General features: G+C 48.9%; 1 protein-coding gene across 1 annotated transcript in view; it reads right to left on the bottom strand.

The window, feature by feature from the left end:
• The window catches only part of ZSWIM5 (zinc finger SWIM-type containing 5), a 97,898-nt gene that overhangs the window by 25,355 nt on the left and 51,497 nt on the right, over positions 1-21,046 (bottom strand). Inside the window, 1 exon segment of the mRNA XM_040073449.2 lies at positions 5,353-5,709. Within this exon segment, the coding sequence (XP_039929383.1) occupies positions 5,353-5,709 (357 nt within the window).

Raw genomic sequence — 21,046 nt, 5'->3', positions numbered from 1 at the left:
CGCAGCCCGGCAGATAACGGGCTGCCCAATTACACAGGGGAGCTGGATAAACATTTAAGAGCAAACAACGGGATTTGTGCTGGGTTTAAATATTAATGGCAGGATTTGTCCACTTCCCCTTGCCAACGTTCACACCGTGGGGGCTTCAGCAGCAGCATGCCGTGACGCAGCTGATGAGTGATTCCATGTCTCAGCTCCAAAGGAGCTGGGAACGGCATGTAAAACAGCCCAGCGCCTGCATAACACATTTCTCATATAGCAGCATTCGTGCTCCAAAGAGCCCCGTTTCAGATGTGCTGGATCTCGGTCCTGCCGGATTCAGATTTAAGGAAACACCATTGCACATCTTGAGTGGAAAGAGTGTTTCACCAGCCCGTTTACACTGGCTGTAGAAACTGAGATAAAAATGCAATCCATCACACCCCAGAGCTGGGCTCCCCCCTCACTGGGAGCTCGGGGGTTTAACTGTTTGACAGCCAAGCGAGACTTGGCAAATACAACGAGCGAGAGAAAAGGACTGGAAAAATCCACAAATTAGAAAACAGAGTGAAGTCAGGCATGGAAAATTCAGCTCCTTGCTCAGAAATTAGCTGCCCAACATGAAGAAAACAAAAGGGGCTCCTGGACTTGGAAGCTGCAGGTTTCCAGGGCTGAGGAGGCAGTAGGACTTTGTGGGTCATGCCAAAGCATTGGCACATCCCAAACCCAAGCTTCTGAATCCAAGAAGAGGAGATACAGCAGCTGAGTAGTGTGGAAAGCATTCCCAGAATATCTGACTTGAAGCAGGATTGGTGGTACAAAGAAAAAGGCACGATTATTATTTTTAACCAGTACCTGGAGCTGATAAAGTGATGCTAAAAGCCACCCAGTGATAAAGGCGGTGGCTCCAGCATCTCCCTCATGGCCATTCCACCTGACTATGGCCAGCACCCCTCAGTGGTTTGGGGCCTGGATGTGCCAGCCCCTGGGTCAGTGGTGCCTGGAGCAGGGCTGGCCATCGTGGTGGCCATTCACAAGGGCCATCTCATGGCTGCACACGGTGGTGTTGCTGAGTGCCTCCGGGCTCCTCTCCGGCATCCAGAGAGAAAACAGATGTGATGGATCAGCTCAGGGCGGGGGGTGGGGAGGACATGGACAAATAAGCAAACGGCAGAAAACCTTGAAGAGAAAATAACCAGGCACCAGAAAGGAAATGAACTCTAACAAGGGATTAAAAATAGCAGCAAAGCAAGGAATCCAGCTCTGCCAAGACTCCCAGTTTGTTTTTAAGTGGAGGCAAGTCAGAGGGAGCTGCCAGGGCAACCCGAAGATTCACATACACCTGACTGCAATGAGGCAAGGGAATCCAGACTGGGTCCCAGCACGGTGCACAGGAGCAATGTGGTCCAGCTGGTACCAGTACCTGGTACAGCCGACTTTGGAAGCTGCGTGTCGAGCACCACTCGTGCTCTGTAGTCATCAGGCAACCCCAGTCATCCTGCAAGACAGGGGGAAGAGCTGCCTTGCTCTCCAGCACTCAGGTGTGTTTTCCCTTAAATCCATAACAGCTCAGCAAACAGGAACACGAATGCCCTGGAGATGTGACCTTCTCCTCCTTCCCTGTGGGAAGGCAGGATTTCAAGCAGATTTACTGGCGCTGCCCTCCAGACGCTGTCTCAGGATGACCTGAAAGTCAAAGAGCTCCCGAGGACTCCTCAAACATCAGCCTTGGCTCGGTGCGACAGGACGGGCAGGGAATTCCTGCACACTGACCTGGCAGCCAACTTGCTTTGCACAAGGAGCAAGATGGGACACTATTAGCTCAGGAGTTAAAGGAAAGCTCAGAGTGGTCAAGAATGCATGTGGGACAAAAGGCAATGGAGGAGGCAGCAGGCTTCTCATGGCTTTTGCGTAAGGAGATCTGCTTTTCCCATGCCAAAGCCTGAAGGACCATTCCCCTTAAGGGTCTTCCCAAAGTTCTCTCCCCCAAGGAAGCTCCCAAGACCCTGCAGGACCACGAAGGCCCTTTGGTGATTTACATGGCTTGTCTTCAGAGGGAGTTGCCCCTGCACCTTGCGACAGCAGGTTTTGTGGCTTTTCTCACTTCTCATGGAGAAGAGCATCCCAAGCCCTTTGATGGTACCTGCTGAGCACCACAGATCCAGTGTCATCCACTGGCACTCCTGTGGGCCAGACAGACCACCCCAGCCACAACTCCTGGACTGAGGGCACCAGCACTCTCTGCCACGTCCACCTGCTGCTCAAGCTGGGTGAGTTAAGAGAGCTGCAAACATGGGGTCTGCCAAAATCTCCTGCTCCTTATGCAAAGAAGGGGGAGAATTCATCAATGATGCATGAAGGATACCTCTAAGCCCCAAATCTTCTGGGCCCACAGGCAGTGTCCCATCTTTAAGCTCTCAGAAGAGCAGAGGGAACACGGTGCCAAGGTGGTGACCACCAGATGATCCTCACTCCCTTTGACTCCCAGCTGTTTGATCCAAGCCTTCCAGCTGCAGTTTCTGGCTGCCCCCAGCATTCTGCCCACCAGGAGAGACCAAGCAGCCACGAATCACTTTTGCTGGCACAGTGACATCCTTGAAGTCTTGCTCTGCTCCAGGCAGCCACACTGCTGGCTTTGTCCTCTTGGGGAGGAGCATTGAAACCCACCCTGGCCTCCTCCCTCCAGCTGCCACTCCAGACACGTGGGATGCTCCGGCTGGCACACGCTGCCCTTTGCAGCCAAGCCACAGGAGCAGAAACATGACCCACTTCAGCAGGCGGAGGTCAAGTGGGGAGCAGAGAGGCAGGCACACCTAGGCTCTGCTTGGACTGAGTCCTTTGGGAACACACAAGCGCCTTGGCCGCGCTCCAAGACTCCATCATTACTGGATAGTTTGCATTTCCTTCTAGGAAGACAGCCGGGAAGATCGGCACGCGGTGCACAGCCCGCGGCTACAGACTCCTGCATGGAACAAAGCTCCAGTGCCTGGAGCTGAGCACACCAGACAATGGCCAGTAATTTTCTCTGCCACTCAGGCTCTGCAGGAGGAGAAGGAGCATCCCTGAAAGCCTTATTTTACAAAACCAAACAACCCCCTTGCACAAGGGGCATTCTCCACCCAGCCTGGTGCAAAATCAGTTCCTCAATCCTACATGCTCACCATATAAACAAGGAAAGAGGAATCCTCTGGCTGACCAGAAGCAGGTGAGGAAGACCTGATGCTGATAGGAAGCTCAACAGACCTCTCCTCAAAAGAAGGAGGGGCAGCGAAAAAAGAAGGATTTCCAGAGAGAACATTCTTGCTCCAGAGTGCAATGCACACAGTGGGTTACTGTTTGGGTTGCAGAGGCTGGCCTGCCAAAAGCCACCTTGGTCCCAACCCCAAGGCCAGGGTGTGATCCCCAGGATCTGAAATGCACATGGTCCAGAAATGCACATAAAGCTCTACGTAGGGCACGGCTTGAAGAATTGCAAATCCCAGGATCAGTGAACCACTATGAATGCATGATCCACAGCTAGCACAGGCAAGATGGGGGACAAACTTGGATCCACTTCACCTGGAGACTCCAGAATTCCTCTTCTACAAACAGACCCCCATGGCTGCAGCCATTCCTCACCCTGGGGTCAAGCAGGTCTGCAGTGAAGTTGGTTGCACTGTAGCTGTGCTTCCAGCAGGACCAGAAGGGCAAAACTTGCAACACTGTCCAGGATCAAGAACTGAAGCCCTGGACAGCATCACTATGAACTTGAATGTGAGGGGTTTGGAGCCTTCCTTTTCGCAGGATGCAACATTTATGAGTTACAGATCACCTTAAGATCACGACATCATATGAAGGCTGATCTACGTTCTCCCCCAGGGTGAGACAAGGCTGCTCTCCTGCTTGCAGAGGTGTTTACTCACAGGTGACCAGCTGGGCAGCCACAGCTGGTCACCAGTGAGTAAAGAGAGGTGCCACCTTCTGTGGGGTGACCATGTCTCTGCTGGCTCAAAATTGCACAGCAGAGTGTGTGAATTTGCACAAGTCTGAAGGGAGTTAGATTTTTTTTTTTTTTTTTTTTTTAAACCACTTGTGAAAACAAGAAGCAGATATTGAACTGGAGCCAACATCTGTATCTTTGTAAGACTCTCAATCACCAGCCTTTTGCTGACTCTAGAGCAATAAATATTCAGAGCCTTAAAAGCTTTACTTCAATCTCCTTAGGAGAAAGCAGCCTCAAACAATGGCCAAGAGGGGATCTTGCCCAGCCTCAGCTTTAGCAGATCAGTTCAGGGGACGAATGGCCCTCACCAGATCCTTGTAGCATCACAGGCCCTCATTATTTTACTATGCCAAAAATTGAAGCCCCCCCCACTCCAAAGCCAGTTACTTAGCGCACAACCACCCATGTGGCAGATGGGGCCCAGCAGAGGAGACAAAGGCCTCTCCCAAGGTAGGAACAGGAACAACCAGATAGAGATGAACACATCTAAGATCAGAGCTGCCATCACCCGCATGGTGACGGCGAACCTCTGGCCTTATTTCTCTACATGTGGATTCAACTAGTTCAGATGGTATTTTAGGCTGCATATGGGGCTTTTCATCTTCAGAACACTTAAGAGGCACACGTTAATCCCTGCAACGCCCTTCCGTGGCAGATAAGTGTTTATTATCTCTGCTCTACAGCTGGTGGGACTGGCACGGTGGGGAGCAGCTCATTGTTGCAGACCCTGGGTAACCTCAGCTCCTGGGCTCCTTGAAAACACACAGCAGGAGATCCCCAGGAGCCTGGGCCACATCCTGGGAAAGTGTAGCAGGGCTGTGCTGGGCACTGTCCCCCAGATTTCCAGGGGAGGAAGTCAAAAGCATCCTCCAAACACAAAGCCCCAGGACACAACTCCACTGCCTCTGTGCAGTAGGTAAGAACAGTGGTCTTCATTTATTATGGGCCAATTAACACCCATGGAGATTAAAGCTTTATCTCCTGCCAGCTCAGCTGCATCTGACTTAGTGCAGGGCTCGGGCTAACACCGTATCCTCACGTGCTGGAGGAACTACATCCCCACTGCACCTCCCACTCCCCAGGGACCCAGCACCACGTCCTTGGCTTCTCCATTCTGATCTGAGCTGTCTCTTGTGCCCATCAGCTCTGCCTCTTCCTACCTGTTGAAGCTCATGTTTGACAGATAAACACATAAAAAACAGCAGAGAGCAGGACGGGGACACCTCAGCGATGTGGTCCCAACACCCATGCATTAACATCGGTGTGACACTGCCAGCTATCTCTGCGCAGCAAAAGACAAATGTAAAGTGAAGGACATCACCATGGGCACCAACACCACCACCAGCCCCAAACACAGAGCCAGCGTCACACAGCGAGGAGGGAGGAATTACCGTGCACTTGGTTGATCTCAGAGTTGGATGACAGGATCTCATCAGCCAACTTTTGGGCGGTGGGCAGCACCTCGGTGTGGTGTGCTGTGATCAAATACTGAACAAACTTCTGGAGCTGGTCCCTGTTCATCTGGAAAAGGGTCTCTGAGATGGGAAGACGGAGTTTGACCTGGTCTGGCTTGCGGATCCTGTACAGCGAAAGCGCCACGACGTGAGCGCAATAAAAAATGTCCTTGTTCCCACAGCCGCACGTCACTGAGGTGATTTTGCAGCGGTCGAAGCTGATGGCCACCTTGTAGGTCATCTCTGGTTCTGTCGCAGTCGCTGGCTCTGTTACTGTTCCGCTGAGGTGGAACCCTGGAGAGGGAAAGAAGAGGGAAAGGTCAGGTTAGCTTCCCTCCGACCACGACCACGCATGCCAGCTCTGGAAGAAAGGGAAGCCAAGGCTGCTTGCGCTCTCTCTCATACACCAAGAAGTGCAGCACCCAGCACAGCCCATCCCTGTGGCTTACACCCAGCAACACCCAGCCTGTGTATACAAACACGCTTCTGCACCAACACACACACACAGCCAGACTCATCGGCGAGTTTATTTAACAGCCAAACCCTCAGGGGAAGAGCGAAGCTGCTCAGTTCCCATTTGTTTAAGTATCTCAGACTGTTTCTCTCCTGGGAGTCATTTCCATCCACGCCTCCCTCTCGCTGAATTTGCAACTCACATGAGTGAGGGCTGGTAGAAAAAGACCACGTCTGCGTTTCTTTGATGAGGCAGACAAAAAAACCCACAAACTAAATGCAAAGCAATTCCAACTTTGGTCTCTCAACCAGGTAGAGTGCTTCAGGGCATGATCACAGCTCTGAGCTCTTCCACACAGTGTAAATAAAGAGCAGGGAGAGGAGCTACGCGCAGTCCAAACCACAGATGGGCGAAAACCGTTCCCTGAGTTCCACAAATTGTTCACACCAATGTTATGGTGCTCCTGACAGTTCCCATCATGCAGAAACGGGGTGCAGTGCCTTCAGGCACAAAGTGTAGGAAAAAAGCCCCAGAAGTTCCAAACACATGTGAGGAACATGAAATGGGCTCAGGAAGTCCCATGGGTCCAAAGAAAGGCAGATATACCAAGTGAGGAGCTAAGACAGTGAGATAACACTGACTGACGGATGCCTATAAACCTCACTTTGAGCAGGAGCCTCAGGAGTTCTTCTCATGATCCAGCTGCTGAGTGAGTCCAACACTGCACTTGCTCAGCCACATGGAAGAGGGATATCTTTGTTTCTCACACTCGTCTGCCTTGTTCCTCCAAGAGAGTGAGGCTGCACCAGGAGGTTCATTAACATGGCCAGGGCAATCCGGTGTCCCCATGTCACAACATGGTGTGGGACCTGGCACCTCACACCACCCATCCCAACCATCCTCCCTGAGGAGGATGCTCACTTTTCTCCATGCCACTGCAACCTTATTAAGCCTGTGTATGTACAGGTCCCTGCAGAGCCTGACATCCCCTTGGAGAAGACAGCAGACAGCTGAGAGCTCTACAATTAGCGACAGAAAAGGAGAAGGGGTGGGGGGCTGAAGATTAAAATACATTAACTGCATCAAACCCTTGTGCGTTTGCCAGCTCTTACAAAGGCTTTCGGAGACAAATTCTACCAGAGGTTTTTAATAAATGGCATCAAAACCAGCTATTCACTGCCAGTCTCTTTAAAGCCACGCCAAAAACCACATTCAAATCTGATTAACCGTCGAGGAGGTCTGCTTTTACTTTAGTGCCGGGGCAGGGAAAAAGCAGACCTGTCCTGCTGCCATCACCCAAAAGCCACCCCATGCGGCCAGCAGAGCGGGAGGGGAGGGATGGACAGCCCTGCACTTCCCTGCCCACGCTGCCGTGAGCAGGAGCGTGGCTGTGGAGGTGCTGGGCTCGGCGCCGCGGGAGCAGCACGGCCAGGGGCTGACAAGCCTCCCCCTCCACACAAACCCGTCCCCCGGCAGCCAAACTATATAAATCCAGAGGATAAACTCCAAAGTGTTTATGTTTTACCACTTCTCTGGTTTGCAATGCTTGGCAGGCAGCTCCGACTCACTGCCAGCTTCTCCCTAGTTTACTTTTTGAACAAGTTAAAGGGACTGGAAACCGCGTTCCTGAGCAAGTATGTATGTATATCCTCGTACGTATGCCTGCACACACATATATAAAACACTCTAGGACAAATTACTGGCCATAAACACTGCCTTGAAATGCTTACTTTAACAGGACCATGGGCCAGACCCCACTTGGGGCTAACTGGTGTAAGGCTGGAGGAACTCATTTAACCAAATGACCTGTTTCAGACAGGTATAAGTCTGAAAATGTATCAACTATGATCTGGTCCAGTCTCTCAAGACAGAATATTTGTCCAGATACTTCTCAGGCATTCCATAAGCTGTACTCTCCCATCTGCTGCAAGATCTGGTCTTCACAACTCAGGTCTGGTCTGCACATCGAAGAGGACCATTCAGTATGTCAACAACTGCCAAGTTCATCTGGCACTTTGGCCCCAATTGTTGGTTTAGATTTTAGCTGTGGTGACAGCAGGTCTATTTAAGATGAACTAGGAACTCTACAAAACATTTATCAAAGGTTTAGTGAATATTTACGTTAATGTGAGGTCAGACTGCAGCTACCACATTGCAGCCAGGTCTGCACCCCAGCACCCATGGCTGCTGAGCACACTAGCCCAGCAGGGATGTGTATCACTGTCCCAGAGAAGAGTGGTGGCTAAAAGGTAGGTTTCAGTGTGGTTACTTCATCATCCTGAAGGACACACTCCTGTGGCTCTCACCAAAAAACTATAGGTAACCTTGGAAAAGTACAGCTGTCACAGTACCATCCTCTCTGTTCATCTTGCATCCTAGAAGAAAGAAGCATCCCAGGAGCTATGATATCAGCACTTCAGTAGAGAGAAACACAGCCCTGATCACTGACAGGGGCTGGACAGCACTGACAGCAAAGACATACTCTCCTCCGTGTCCTCCCCATACATTTCAATTTAAGACATTCCTACAGCCCAGTGCTTATCTAGGACTTCATCTTCTGTTCTTAATATAAGCTAACTTGGTGTTTGATTTGCTGCCAGCAAAGTGACAGCGCCAAGGCTTGAAAACCATGGAAAAGTAATAATTAAATACCATCTTTGTAACTACAGACTCATTATGCCCCTCCAGAGTCTAGCTTTGTCCCAAGAACAACATCGCATTTTCCCTGCCCCAGAACACCCTCTCCTACTTTTACCACAGAAGCTTCCCAGTGGATGTCTCTTTGATCGAGGTTGCAAAAGGAGCTGAGTGTTCATAACTGCCCCAGAAAAAGCACAGAAAGGTGCCATGAATGTTCACGGGCACACAGATGAGCTCATCTCTTTCTAATCCCAGCCATCCAACCCACCAAATGAGGACAAAACAGTGGAGCAAGTACCTTCCTTGTACTGCTGCAGGACATTGCACCTCCGATTTAAATTAAAACAGAGACCCTAGAACTGTTTTCCAGAAGTTTGTGAACTCCATATTGGTGGGACTTACAAACTTGTCAACTGGGCAGGACTCTCCTCTTAGGAGCTGATAAACCCTGCAGGTTGGGAGGAGGATGGATTTAAATATATATATATATATATATATATATATCCTAGTCTCTCAAACAGCTACAGGGAATCAAGCCTTTAGCAGGGACCCCAGTGCAGGAGACTTTGCCATTAGGACAACAGCATTAACGCCTAAACAGAAGCATCTTTAACTAAGATGGTGAATTCTTTGATTTCTAAACCTGCTTGACCAAAAGGAGCTGTGCAAACTCTTTCAGTTCTGTAAGATTAGAGAGCCTTTCAATGGGACATCTTTAACCCAGATATCCACATGCCAACCATCAGGAGAAATCACCAGCCTGTCCTGCAGCTCCAACCTACCATGAGGCCAGCAGCAAAGACCCCTTGCTTTCTGCCCTCCAGCAAATCACTGAAGATAAAGCAAACATTTAGGCTGGTTGCATTGAAATACCTGGAGTCTGGAGACAGGCAGACCCCCAGATGGAAATTTAAACCCCCAAAACAAGCAAAACTCAGGCACAGCCCCTTCTCTTCTTCTAACTGTGGCACCAACACCCGCAAGAGAGAGGATGACTCCACCACACCTCTCACACTAGCTCACTAGGGAACCCAAGCGCTCAGCTCTGCTCCCCCGGCAGTTGCTGCTCACGGCCATCCCTCAGATTTCACACTGCAGCCCAGACAGAAGTCACAGTTGTCATTTGCTAAATTGTGCCATTCGGAAAAAATTAGCTCTTTCTTCCCAGGCGTGGCAGTCGCCTGCCTTTCCTGGAGCACAGTGCTGAAGGGGTGGAAAGCACCACAGAGCTGCAGGCAGCTGCAGGACCTAACCCCGAGGATGCTGCACTGGCACTGCTGTGCGAGAAGATGGGGGCCAGTAACACACAGGTAACGTGGAGAGCATTTCTTCATGGCGCTGTGGTTCTTCTGTCTCCTCCACAGGCTCTTCTCTGTCTTTGTCTTGAAATCTTGAAGTGGGGCAAGGAATGACTCAGCAACGGGAAACATACACCACATCCATGCCCTGAGCACGGACCGCTGGTGGGATGTGGCTGGACAGTGTACATAAAGAACCCACAACCACACCTCAAGTGACCTCCCAGTACCTGAGGCTGGTATTTTGGGCAGCCTGTTAGGAGCAATGTGATGGGAAGTCCAGCCACACAGCTTCCTGAAGGCACCAGCCACATCCCCTCGCATCATAGCCAGAGAGGGGTGGCTGTGGCAGACAGCAGCTCGATTGCTCGCTGCTCTTGTACTCCGTGCTCAGCTCCTAGGATTCTCTACCTCTAGCCAGACTAACCCCACTCCAAATCTGTGTTTGGGGAGCTCTATCTTCAGGCAGGCAGGAGCTCTGCAAAACCAAACAGGAACGAATAGACAGATATTTATGGGGCTCAGCAGATGTAGGCGAGGTAAACTGAAATTCTTGGTGCAAGCTGTATACACTAGGTTAATGTGACCCAAATATACTTTTTTAAAATTTCCAAACCACAGCGGAAAGTTATTTTAAACTGAAGTGATTCCAAGCTCTTTAGTGATTAAACGGACTGCAGTTCCAGCTCCTAGTGGAAAAACCATTTGTTTTTCCAGTGTGTGAAAGCCATAACTAGCAATGAATAATAATTGCCACACCAAGTGTTATTTATAAGCCGTTCTCCGTCACATTTCCATGCCTCGAAACAGCAGCTTTCTAAAGATGAACTTAAAATCGGTCAATATTTGTAATGTAGACAACACCCACAGGAGGAAGGTGTCGGTGTACTCGGGGGGTGGGAAGCGGAGGTTAGTAAAATCTCCCAAAGCTTTCCGGCTTCTAGATCAATTCCTCCAGCCGGCTGATGCTGACAATTGCTCAGTCCCTGACCTTGCACTTGGAAAGGAGATGGGCTCATGAACTCATTTGCACATGACAATGCTCCAGCAAAGTGAATCATCTGCCTCCGATAGTAACGAGAGTATGGCGTGCCCCAGCCCTCCTGGGCTCCATTCAACCAGCACAGGGCTGGCCTTTTGTGCTGCCAGTGCAAGAAAGACTCTGCTGAAGATGTGTGCAATTAAACCCACTTTTCTTGTTGCTCTTTTGATTCAGAGGCTCAATGAGAGGCACCCTAGGCAGGTGTTGTCACACACAGATAAAATGTGCCTTTTCAGAGCACTGGCAGACAGAAAAAAAGAGGGTAAGGCTGAATCAATTGCCATTTCTCCCTTGCAAAATAGGGAATCCAGGCTTCCAACGAGTCAATGAGCAGAGCTGCTATGAGCTTCCATCCTCCCTCCTCCCCAAAGCTATTCTGTTTTGTGACCGCAGGCAAAGGTGCTGCTGCTGAGACAGTCTTTGGCAAGGATGAAGGAGGCAGGCGATGGCTGGCCAGGAGGATACTGACCCAGCAGAACGCAGCCACGCTCCTGCTGCTAAGGGTTTTCCCCCTGCAGCTCTCCTCCCTGTCCCCACCATGCTCCTGTCCTTGCCCAGTCATTATCGTCCTGGAAAAGCACCTCTACTTTCACAGAGCTAACAAAGACCATTAATATCACCCCAGGAAGGAGCCATCCCCACAGCTGAGCTGCCGCAGGAGGAGCCGAAACAAAGGGATATGGATGAGGTGGAGAGTATGCACCACGTCTGCAAGGGTCCCCACACATACCTATGGCCTCAGGCACCAACTACCACAGGTTTAGGAGAAATACTCTTCTATCACCTGTCCGGGTAGGCCAGGGAAGGAGCAAGAGCTGCAGCTGTAAACAGAGGAGATGCGATGGGGCTGTTTGTGCTGGAGGGAGCCGTAAGCTCCTCTGAGCAGCTGAGTAAGCTGGAGGGACGCTCTCTCCGCCATCTGCTCCGATCCCACAACACCTCCTGCAAATGAAGAGTCAATCCGCTGGTTTCTATCCCTGTTAACCTCTAATCAGCCAAGAGGACCGGCCTCTGCCTTGCTCTTTATCCGAGCCAGCTAATGCGTGAAGCACACCGCGCTTCCCATCTGCTCCAGCATTACTAGAGTTAAAGGACAAAGCCGTTTCCCTGTCCCGAGCATTCACTTACACAGATGCCCTTGTATTAACTCAATTTCTCAGTGATTTCCATTATTACCCTTACGAGATTTCTGGTGTTTGTTTATCTAGGAGCCTGAAATGGAGGTTTTTCCCCTCCCCCTACCCAGCTCAGGGGCTTGGCTGGCCCAAGGCCATTCTCCAGACAACCAGTCCCAATCTGTGACCCTACCCAAAAATATTACAAAATGTTCTCCATTTTCTACCCCGCCTGGAGTGCTCTTTGTTGCCCATACAGTTCTTAAGAGCCAGGTTTTCTGGCCCCAAAGTCAAGACCACCCTTTCCAGCATCACCTTCCACAATTTTCCAACACCTGCCTGTAAATCTACCCAGATGTGCCACCCTTGCTCTGAAGACATACGGTTTGGGCAAAAAAATAAAAATACGACCAGTTTTAAAGCTTGGACTGATTTCCTCTACTAAGGTGTAGCCTTGCAAGCTGAATTCCTCTGCTAACAGGTCAGATCCAACTCAAACCAATCTAAATGATGGTTCCAAAGCAACAGAAAGGGCTTGAAGAGAGGATAAGTTTACCACATCTTGGTTAACATGTGCTGTCCACGCAATAACTAGCGGCAAAATGCTATAAAGTCTCTGCTCTTTACTGCTACAGCACAACCCATAACCATCCTGAACATAAAGACTTTTCTTATACAATCAGAAATGTGAGAAAGATGAAGATGTGCAGTACATTTTTTTGCAAAAGCAGAGCATGCAGCGTCCCTACAGTCAAGGAAGAAAAAGCACTGCATTTCTGTGACCATCCCCAAAGCATCCAGGCCCTCTTCTCTCTGTGCTCAAAAGGAGCAACATGGAGCAACGTGGTTCCTTGTTACAGCTCAGGTGTTTGCTCAACAGATGCAGAGTTGTTTTCGAGCATGAAAGAAAATATCCACAGGGAGGAAACCCACTTTTGCCACAGCTTCCGGGCTCATGCGTGCCATCAGTTGGAGCTGCCACAAAGCAAACCCAGCCCTGTGCTGTCACCACCTCGGCTGCCTCAAGGAAACTGATGGGAGATGCCAAAATTCACACACGAGACTCATATGGGGTCATCTCCTGACTTCAATGAAGCCACCCAGATTTCCAACAGCTGAGAAGCTGGCTTCTAGCACATGAAAGGGTTTTAATTAGGAACTGCCTCTTTTCCCTTCATGCAAGTGTGTCACCATGATGGGATCACTGAACTCCATCACAGTCAAAAGCAAGCAGAGCAGTGCTCTTCCCTTCATCGCCTTTTTCATGTGGTGATTCACAGAGCTCTTAGCTCCGCAAAAACATAACCCCAAACCTTAAGGCAAAGTGCCTCCTATGCCAGAGCCCTTAACCTGTTGCTCCTGGCTAAAGGGCTCCTTCCTGCTTGAGGATGGAGTTGATCCAGAGCCATGGGCAACCTTTTCTCTTGATGTATCTGCTCACGTTGTTGACCCGCTTTTCTGAGACATAACCTCCCTCCTGAGCTGGCTGCTTCTCCAGGACTTAGACTGAGGCTGGGGAGCAGCTTTAGATTTCGTCTCCAAATACACAAAGATAAATTGCATTCAATGTATATTTTACCATTTAAAGCTGCCTCAGGAGTGGGCCATCTTCAAATCAGAACACAAACTCAGTTTACCAATCTTGAAAAACAAAAGCAAAACCAAGCCTGAGAACCTCCTGTCAGGTTTTCTTCCCACATTTTGGTTTTGCATAGGGCAGGACTAGCTTAACAAGGACCAGAATCAAACCAGGGCATCACACAGCAATGGAGGGAAGCAGGACACCACCCTGATCCTCCCTGAGACACCAGACCTTAAAATAGCAGCTCTACAATTTATAGGGAAGTTATTAGTTATGATTTTCCTGGCCCTCAGACGCCTTCCAAGGGAATGAGGCAGCCTAGATTCAATATGAAAATCTGCTCCAAATTCTTCCCCAAAAAGACACTTTTTCCACTAAGAATAGCTCTTTCATTTTTAAGAGAGCATAAAGTCTGACTTTCTAAGTCACTGGCAGTGTTTTTAAACGAACACTGTATTTACAAAGCATTTCAACAGCATTTGTGGTAATGGTCTCAGTAACAAATTTGCTGAAGAGGTCAATTAACTTCCTTCCGAGAACCTCACTTCTAAGCACAGAAAGCGGCTTTGCATTAAAACTGCTTCTCCAAAGTGGAAAAAACTCTAAGGTGATACCATTTTGCCATCTCTCCACTGTCCATTCAGGAGCTGAGCACAGACCCCAGGAGAAGGCACCAGAACAGAGGCTCCCCTCTCCTGCTGACTTTTGCAGCCCTTATCTAGAATAAACCCGTCTTTTTTCTTTCTTTTCTTTTTTTAACATGCACATATATCGAATTTCACTAAGGAGACCACAGACACACACTATATTGCAGAAATATTATTATACTTAAACAGCTTAGCTCACTTCAGTAACTTCACAAAAAACTTAGTGGTTTCCTCTCCTCTCTGGCCCCCAAACCAATAAAGCTTAAATTTTGGAGCTTATTTGGGCTGCTCCATATAGGGAAATTATCTACTCATTGCAGAATAAATTATTCAGCAATTGCTATTCCAGATCAGCCTCCTCTGTTGACATTTTATTCCAGAATAATTTTTGGAAACTCTGTGATTATATTTCTGAAGAAAGAGACCTCAATTCCAGGACAGGGAGTTATCCAAATACCGGCTGGCACACCAGTGGCTGGGCTGGTCACCAGCCCATGGTGAGAGCCCTGACCAGAGCCATCCCAAAGAGGAGGTGAGAGGTAGTGTCAAGTTTGGGAAAATTGACTGCTATATTTCAAAGTCCAGCAAAAACTGAGGTGAAAACCAGACCTTGATTTCGTGTGGGAAAAAAAAGCTTTTTCCAGCTCTCTTTCAATCCGCAAGTTGCAAAGCGAGAGGAACCATCCAGCAAGAGGCTGGAGGACTTTGCATCCCAAGGGGTAACTTCTGGAGGGTGGCACAGATTTTATCTATCATGCAAGTAATGTGTGTTGAGGGCGTCTGAGAAGCAGCAGCTCTGACAGTGGAGAGCCCTTGCAGAGCATCTACATGTGCTATGGTAGATTCCAGGCCCAGCTCAACCTGCTGGTGGATGTTTTACGCCTCTTCTACATGGACCAGGATTTTTTTTTTTTTGTTATCCTCCAGTTCCACGAAATTATGCATCACATCCAGCACTACTCAGAGTCAGCTCCACGGAGCACAGAAGTTGTGCCTGAGCAGTCAGGCTCATTGCCATCTCCTGGGCACAACCATTTCCCCAAGCTCCACAAATGGCTCCCTGGTACAAACACCACCATGCATGAACCTCAACACATTTCAGAGGGCAACAGCAAAGCAGTGTGTTCATGCACTGTAAGGAAAATCAAAGAGGGATAAGAACAATCCAAGCAAGGCAACCACATGAAAGTCCTCAGTTGCCAGTATGTCCTCTCTGGTGAGACCCTGCAGGGAAGCATTGGGTTGTGGCTGACGAGCAGTCAAATTTCCCGATTCTGCATGACCAAAACCCTCTGCAGAACAGTCAACATGCTTTAAATAACACTTAAAAAACCCTTTTGATCACATTAGTCTTCACATGACCTTTCTGAGAAGTTAGGAAGGCAGCAGGAGGTCTGCAGAGCAGAGACTTCCCCAGCAGCCCTCCTCACTTGAAAGGAATGTGGTTGGGAGACAGATGCCTGACAAGGATGCTCTGCTCTCCTGCATCAGCAATTTCCACTATCTTTAGAATGCAGGCATTTCAGGAAAAGCAGATTCCCATGCAGTGATTTCAAGCCCCTCAGTCCTACCCTTTCTCCTTCTGGACACACATTGTCCCCAGCATCTCCCAGCCACACATCACCAATCCCTGCTTTAGCAAGGACCATGCAACTGGAAAGCTGTGCTGGAAGATCCACCATGCACAGGAAAACACGAGCCCTCCTGCTTTTCAAGTCCAAAATGACTCCACAGCTTCACAGCCCTCAGAAACACAAAGGGCCACAAAAGCTGATACCCAGGGAAATGGGAGCCATCGCTTTTGCTGCATCAGGAGCAGTGTACAAGCTGCCTCCGTGAAACTCATGTTTCTCATTAAAAACTTCACAGATTTTTTTTTTTTTTTTCCCCTGGAAAAACATTGTTATTCAACCCACAGCCTAGACTGCAGGCTCCTCCGTTTGCTTTTGATGCAGTGCAAACATCTAAAATGACACCATGTAATGACAAGATCTGTCATCAGGATGGCTGGGGCTACAGTAGAAAGAAAAACAAAGGAACAATCCTTTCCTTCTCCCTAGAATTCAACACAATTAAAACAAAAGGAAACCTATATTGTGGAGTTAATGCTAAATACAAAGGATTGAAGAGAAAAGGGAAAAGTGTGATGTGATACATTCAGCAGTGTTTTTCTTCCATTATGTGCCATGAGGTCCTTTTGGTGGTAGATGGAGAGTCTCCAGCTCATCTAAACACAGATCTATTTCAGTAATTAAGTTTCTTACAAAGAGGGAAAGGGAAAGGGAAAGGGAAAGGGAAAGGGAAAGGGAAAGGGAAAGGGAAAGGGAAAGGGAAAGGGAAAGGGAAAGGGAAAGGGCTGCAATGTCCCAGATAGATATCCGTGGCTGAAATTCCACCTCTGCAGCTCCTGATTAGCCTCCATCCTCTGTGGGACAAGCCAGGCACAGCTCCCTGGCAGCAGATACAGTATGTACCAAAATGTTATCAGCACAATCATCACAATTTGGAACTGGAAGCAACCAAAAATGCAGTCAGCTCAGCATAACGGGATAGAAATCAAGTAAAAAGCAAAACCAGATGAGTAACTAGGAGCTGACTCCTCCCTTCCCTTTGAAAAGGGAAGCCAGTAATTTGAGAGAAGGTGGTTTTACCCACAATCTCAGCAAAGGGGTCTAGGAATCGCCCAATAGTCACATAACCCAAGTATTACACAGTACTCCCACTTAGGAGATGGGAAAACATTGTGGGGAAATCTTCCTCTGAATCTTGAAAGCAGGTCCCTAGGCATGCCCAGAAAAGGATGAGCAGCCACACACTGTGGGTGACACGTCTGGCTTGGAGTGGTCTCTCTTCTGGTCAGATGGCAGAGTGCACCTGTGGAGCTGCACCCTCCTACTTTTCCTGCTCCATGCTGAGCAGAAGCAGAGTCCTCCTTCCCCTGTCTGGGAAACCGAGGAAGAGGGGTCTGGCAGCAAATCAAGGGCCAGGAAACAGTGGCTGGGAAGAGCAAACAAGCACGCAAGGAGCTCCTGCTCCACTGCTGCCTCACCAGGAAGGAAACCTTCAACCCTGCTTTACCCCCAGACGTCCTCCTAGGGCTCAACCCGTAATATCTGCAAGGTTTTGGGTAAACTCCCATGTTTGAGCTTTCCAGGAAACACAGCCACTGACTAAATATGGTGTTTCACTGCAAAATAAATTGCTCTAATGAGAGTGGTCAAGGCTGATGATGCCCTCAACTAAGATGACACCTACAAATGTATCTGTGCAGGTGGATTCCATACTGCCCCAATGCTAGATGCTGCTAACCCCACTTCCACAGGTGCTTAGCAGCTCCCACCGTTTGCTGCACCAACTGTGTGTCAGGCATTAAGCACCCTCACACTCAGGTTTTGCAGCTGAGGAACAGACAGGAGATAACACAGAGGCCATTTTCTCCTCCAGGAGGTCACCTCGACCTCTGCTGGGCTCTCTAAAGTTCCTGCCAGGATGCCAACCTGCAGCACACGCCATTGAACAACCACTACCAAACCATTTGCAGTGGAAAAAGCCCCAATCTGTGGAGCCACATGAGAAGACTGATGATCACAGGCATTTTGAGAAGATGGAAGCATGATCTTGAAACCATCAAGGTACAGAAATTAAACTCAGTCTTCTTTCCAAAGCTTGTAACATTTTAAGCAGATACAACTGCTGTTGTCATGGCTCATGGCTTCTGTGTAACTTGAATTGCTCAGAGAAGTTAACATCAGCCTGATGCACAGCCAGACTCCACCATCACCTCCACATTCGCACAGAATGGGTATGCATGAGCTCAGGCCAAGGTCACCTCCAAACCAAACACAGCATCACCCCAGGCGGGTGTCTGAAGGAAGCAGCTGTGGGTTTCTGGCATCTGCAGGGGGCTGACACCCGATGGTACCACACACCGAGTGACAATGCTCGCCTGGAGGAGCAACACCAGGATTGCCCAGGGATGCACAGGGAAGATGTGTCTGTCCAGTTGTGCTGGGTTTCAAATTTACGCAGAGCCAAAGGAGATGAGAGCCTCACAGTTCCCAGCAAGACCAATTTAATTCTCCCTGAGCCCTTGCTCAGAGACCTACTTGCAAAACTTTACACCCACCACTTGTGTGCACAGGGAATAGTGAACCTTTATGGGCTCTGACACCAATGCACTCATCTCAACAGTAAACAGTCCTCCAACACCACACACGCCAAATTAAAATTATCCCAACCCTCAGCAGCCTCTCTCTCTGAAGAGCAACTGCCATTACTTATTAATTTGCTTCCTCAAGATAAACGAGGAATTTATTAAAGTCTGAAACAGACCAGGAGCACACAAAGCAGCAGAAGGGCAGGGGGTTGCCACTTGTCTTTTAAAAATGAATACTTCTATGCTAGATTACACTTTCCACTTGCTGTTTCCCCCAGGAACCAGTTTCCACTCTGTACAGGACGGAAACCCCGCAGACTTCCATGTTATTTTGAGGGCTCAGTCATTTTTGAAGGGAAGAAGCATCAAATTTCGGACCTAGCAGGTGAAATGCAAATAAAAATAGGTATTTTAAAACAAAAGCTAAACGCATCTGAGTGATGAATGCATCTGTCTACAGGCTGCTCTCACAGATCACGACCTTGACATCTTGCAGTGGTACAATCTTTTACAATCAATTCAGTTCCTTGTTTAGAGAAATTGCTCCGTTAAACCTAGAGATGAACTCAGCATGGATGAAGAGACCAACATCTCCCAGGAGAGCTGAAAGCAGAGTCTCACTCCGTTCAGTCAACAAGCAGGTGATGCTCGTGGGTGGAACTGGAAGAACAAAACTCTTCAGTACAGTTTCCTACGTCATCTACAGTGAGGAGAAATGGTTGGAAGGATGATGAGGAGCAGAGTTCCTCTATGCTCACAATGTACATTTGCAAAGGCAAAACATCATCTGTGGATTTTCCACCCATGTAACAGCCGCTCCAACAGCCTTGCTTTCATACAGCCCCCCTTGTTTCTCCAAGAAAAGAATTAAAAATGGCTGTTTCCAGCCCAGCAGGAGCTATCAATTGCATCAGCACTCCAGCCCAAAGGAAATCATCTCCACAGTATATCCAGCATTTGTGCAGACAGGAGTACGTGGGAGATAAAAGAGAAAGAAAACTCACAGCAGACAATCAAGACACCTAAAATACAAGTGGCAGGTCTGCAGTCATGGTTGCCCGGTGGTTTGCTAAAAATCAACTTGATTTTTAAGTGATCAGTGCAGAGCAACAGAACTGAGGATGCCTCTGGGGCAACTGCAATCTTGGGACCTCTAGGAGGCCATGAAGCCTTGAATCCTCAGCCTTCCCTCTTAATGAAGGTGTGAAACCTCACATTAGCATCCTCATCATCTCCAACCACACTGCTGTAAGAACCACAGCTCTGAGAGCTCTGTGCCAAGAGACATTGCTGGATTCAGGCAATGGGTATGAAATGTGCTGCGGTGAGACACCCCCAGACCCATAGGGCTGAGTGAACTAAACTAAAAAGAAATGAAAACCAAATCCGCTGTGACCATCGCAGACTCTGTGAAGTTCAGCCAGTCCCAACTGTTGCTCTCTTCTCCTACCGACTCCTGGACCACAGCAGTCATGGGACTGCCCTGGTCACACCTTTGCAATCCTCGAGCCAAATGCTTGGGAAATGCCATTCCAGTTCAACACTCCTGGGAGATGTGACGACTGAAGGGTCACCAGCTGCCATCTCCAAGCTGTCCTGCAGCAAGCAGACAGACAAAACAGCATGGTGGAGGCTGGCACAAGTGACAAAGCCAGTGTGGGGCAGTCCAGCCTCCCGCTACTCTCCACCTACCATTGTTCATGTAGCTCCTCCACACCCGGGGTGGGCTACAGGTATCACCCAGTACCCAAGGCAGATGCTGGATCCAGCTACCACCACTGAAGATACCAATTAAACTCATCTTGAAATTTTTGGCTTCCTGTATCTGCGTCAGCTGGATAGTTAAGCTGACACCTTTGCACGTTCTCTTTGTCTGGAGCCAACAGATCAATCTGCCTCAAATACAGGAGATCTCTTTTTAACACTCCAAAGCTAATGAAAAAAATCCCTCTGGTGAAAGGAAAACACTGGATCAGAGAAGTTTTATTAGCCCTTAACCATGCAAAGTTGGAAGCTCGTCCCCTGTTTAATTCTAATACTCCAACTCTGTTAAACATTAACTGTATAAATAATCAAATACTTCACATGACAGAGTCATACTTCCAATATGGGGCAAATAACCCAGAGGGTAATGAAGGGTGTAGTCTTCTGGTCTGAAGGATTTCCAGCACTCTCCAAAAAGCAGAACAAAGACAGTCCCTTCCCCCTCCTCTGCCTTCAAAGCAAAAGCTTTGATTCACTTGGGGAGACCACATCAAGCCAGAACAGAGGCATGCAAGCGGTATGTATCTCATCATTCCCCTCTGCTCCAGAGACACACGTGAAACCACCAGCCACTGTGTGGTCTCAGCCTTGTCAAACAACCTGCACCCACTCCTAAAACACCCAACTCTCCCTGGCCCCGCTGGCTGGCAAGCTCTGAGGATCCTTCTCACCCTTGCTCCACGCCACTTGGGGAGGTGGTGTGGCACCAACCACTCAGCCCACATCAGTCCCAGACACAGACCCCTCCAAGAAACCCCAACACTGCTTCTTCAAGATGAGTGTTCTCCTAGCAAGGAGAACTTGAAGCAGACAGGAGCTCCAGCTCTTCAAAAGCCTGTGGTCTTCCATTTGGCTCGAGGGGGCCACAGACTCAACCCCACTGAAATATACCTGGTCTCCATTACTTGTAACATTGATCACAACTGCCTGGTG

Source organism: Hirundo rustica, chromosome 9 (genome assembly GCF_015227805.2).
Source record: "Hirundo rustica isolate bHirRus1 chromosome 9, bHirRus1.pri.v3, whole genome shotgun sequence".
NCBI lineage: Eukaryota > Metazoa > Chordata > Aves > Passeriformes > Hirundinidae > Hirundo > Hirundo rustica.
This window is presented reverse-complemented; position numbering and strand designations above follow the sequence as displayed.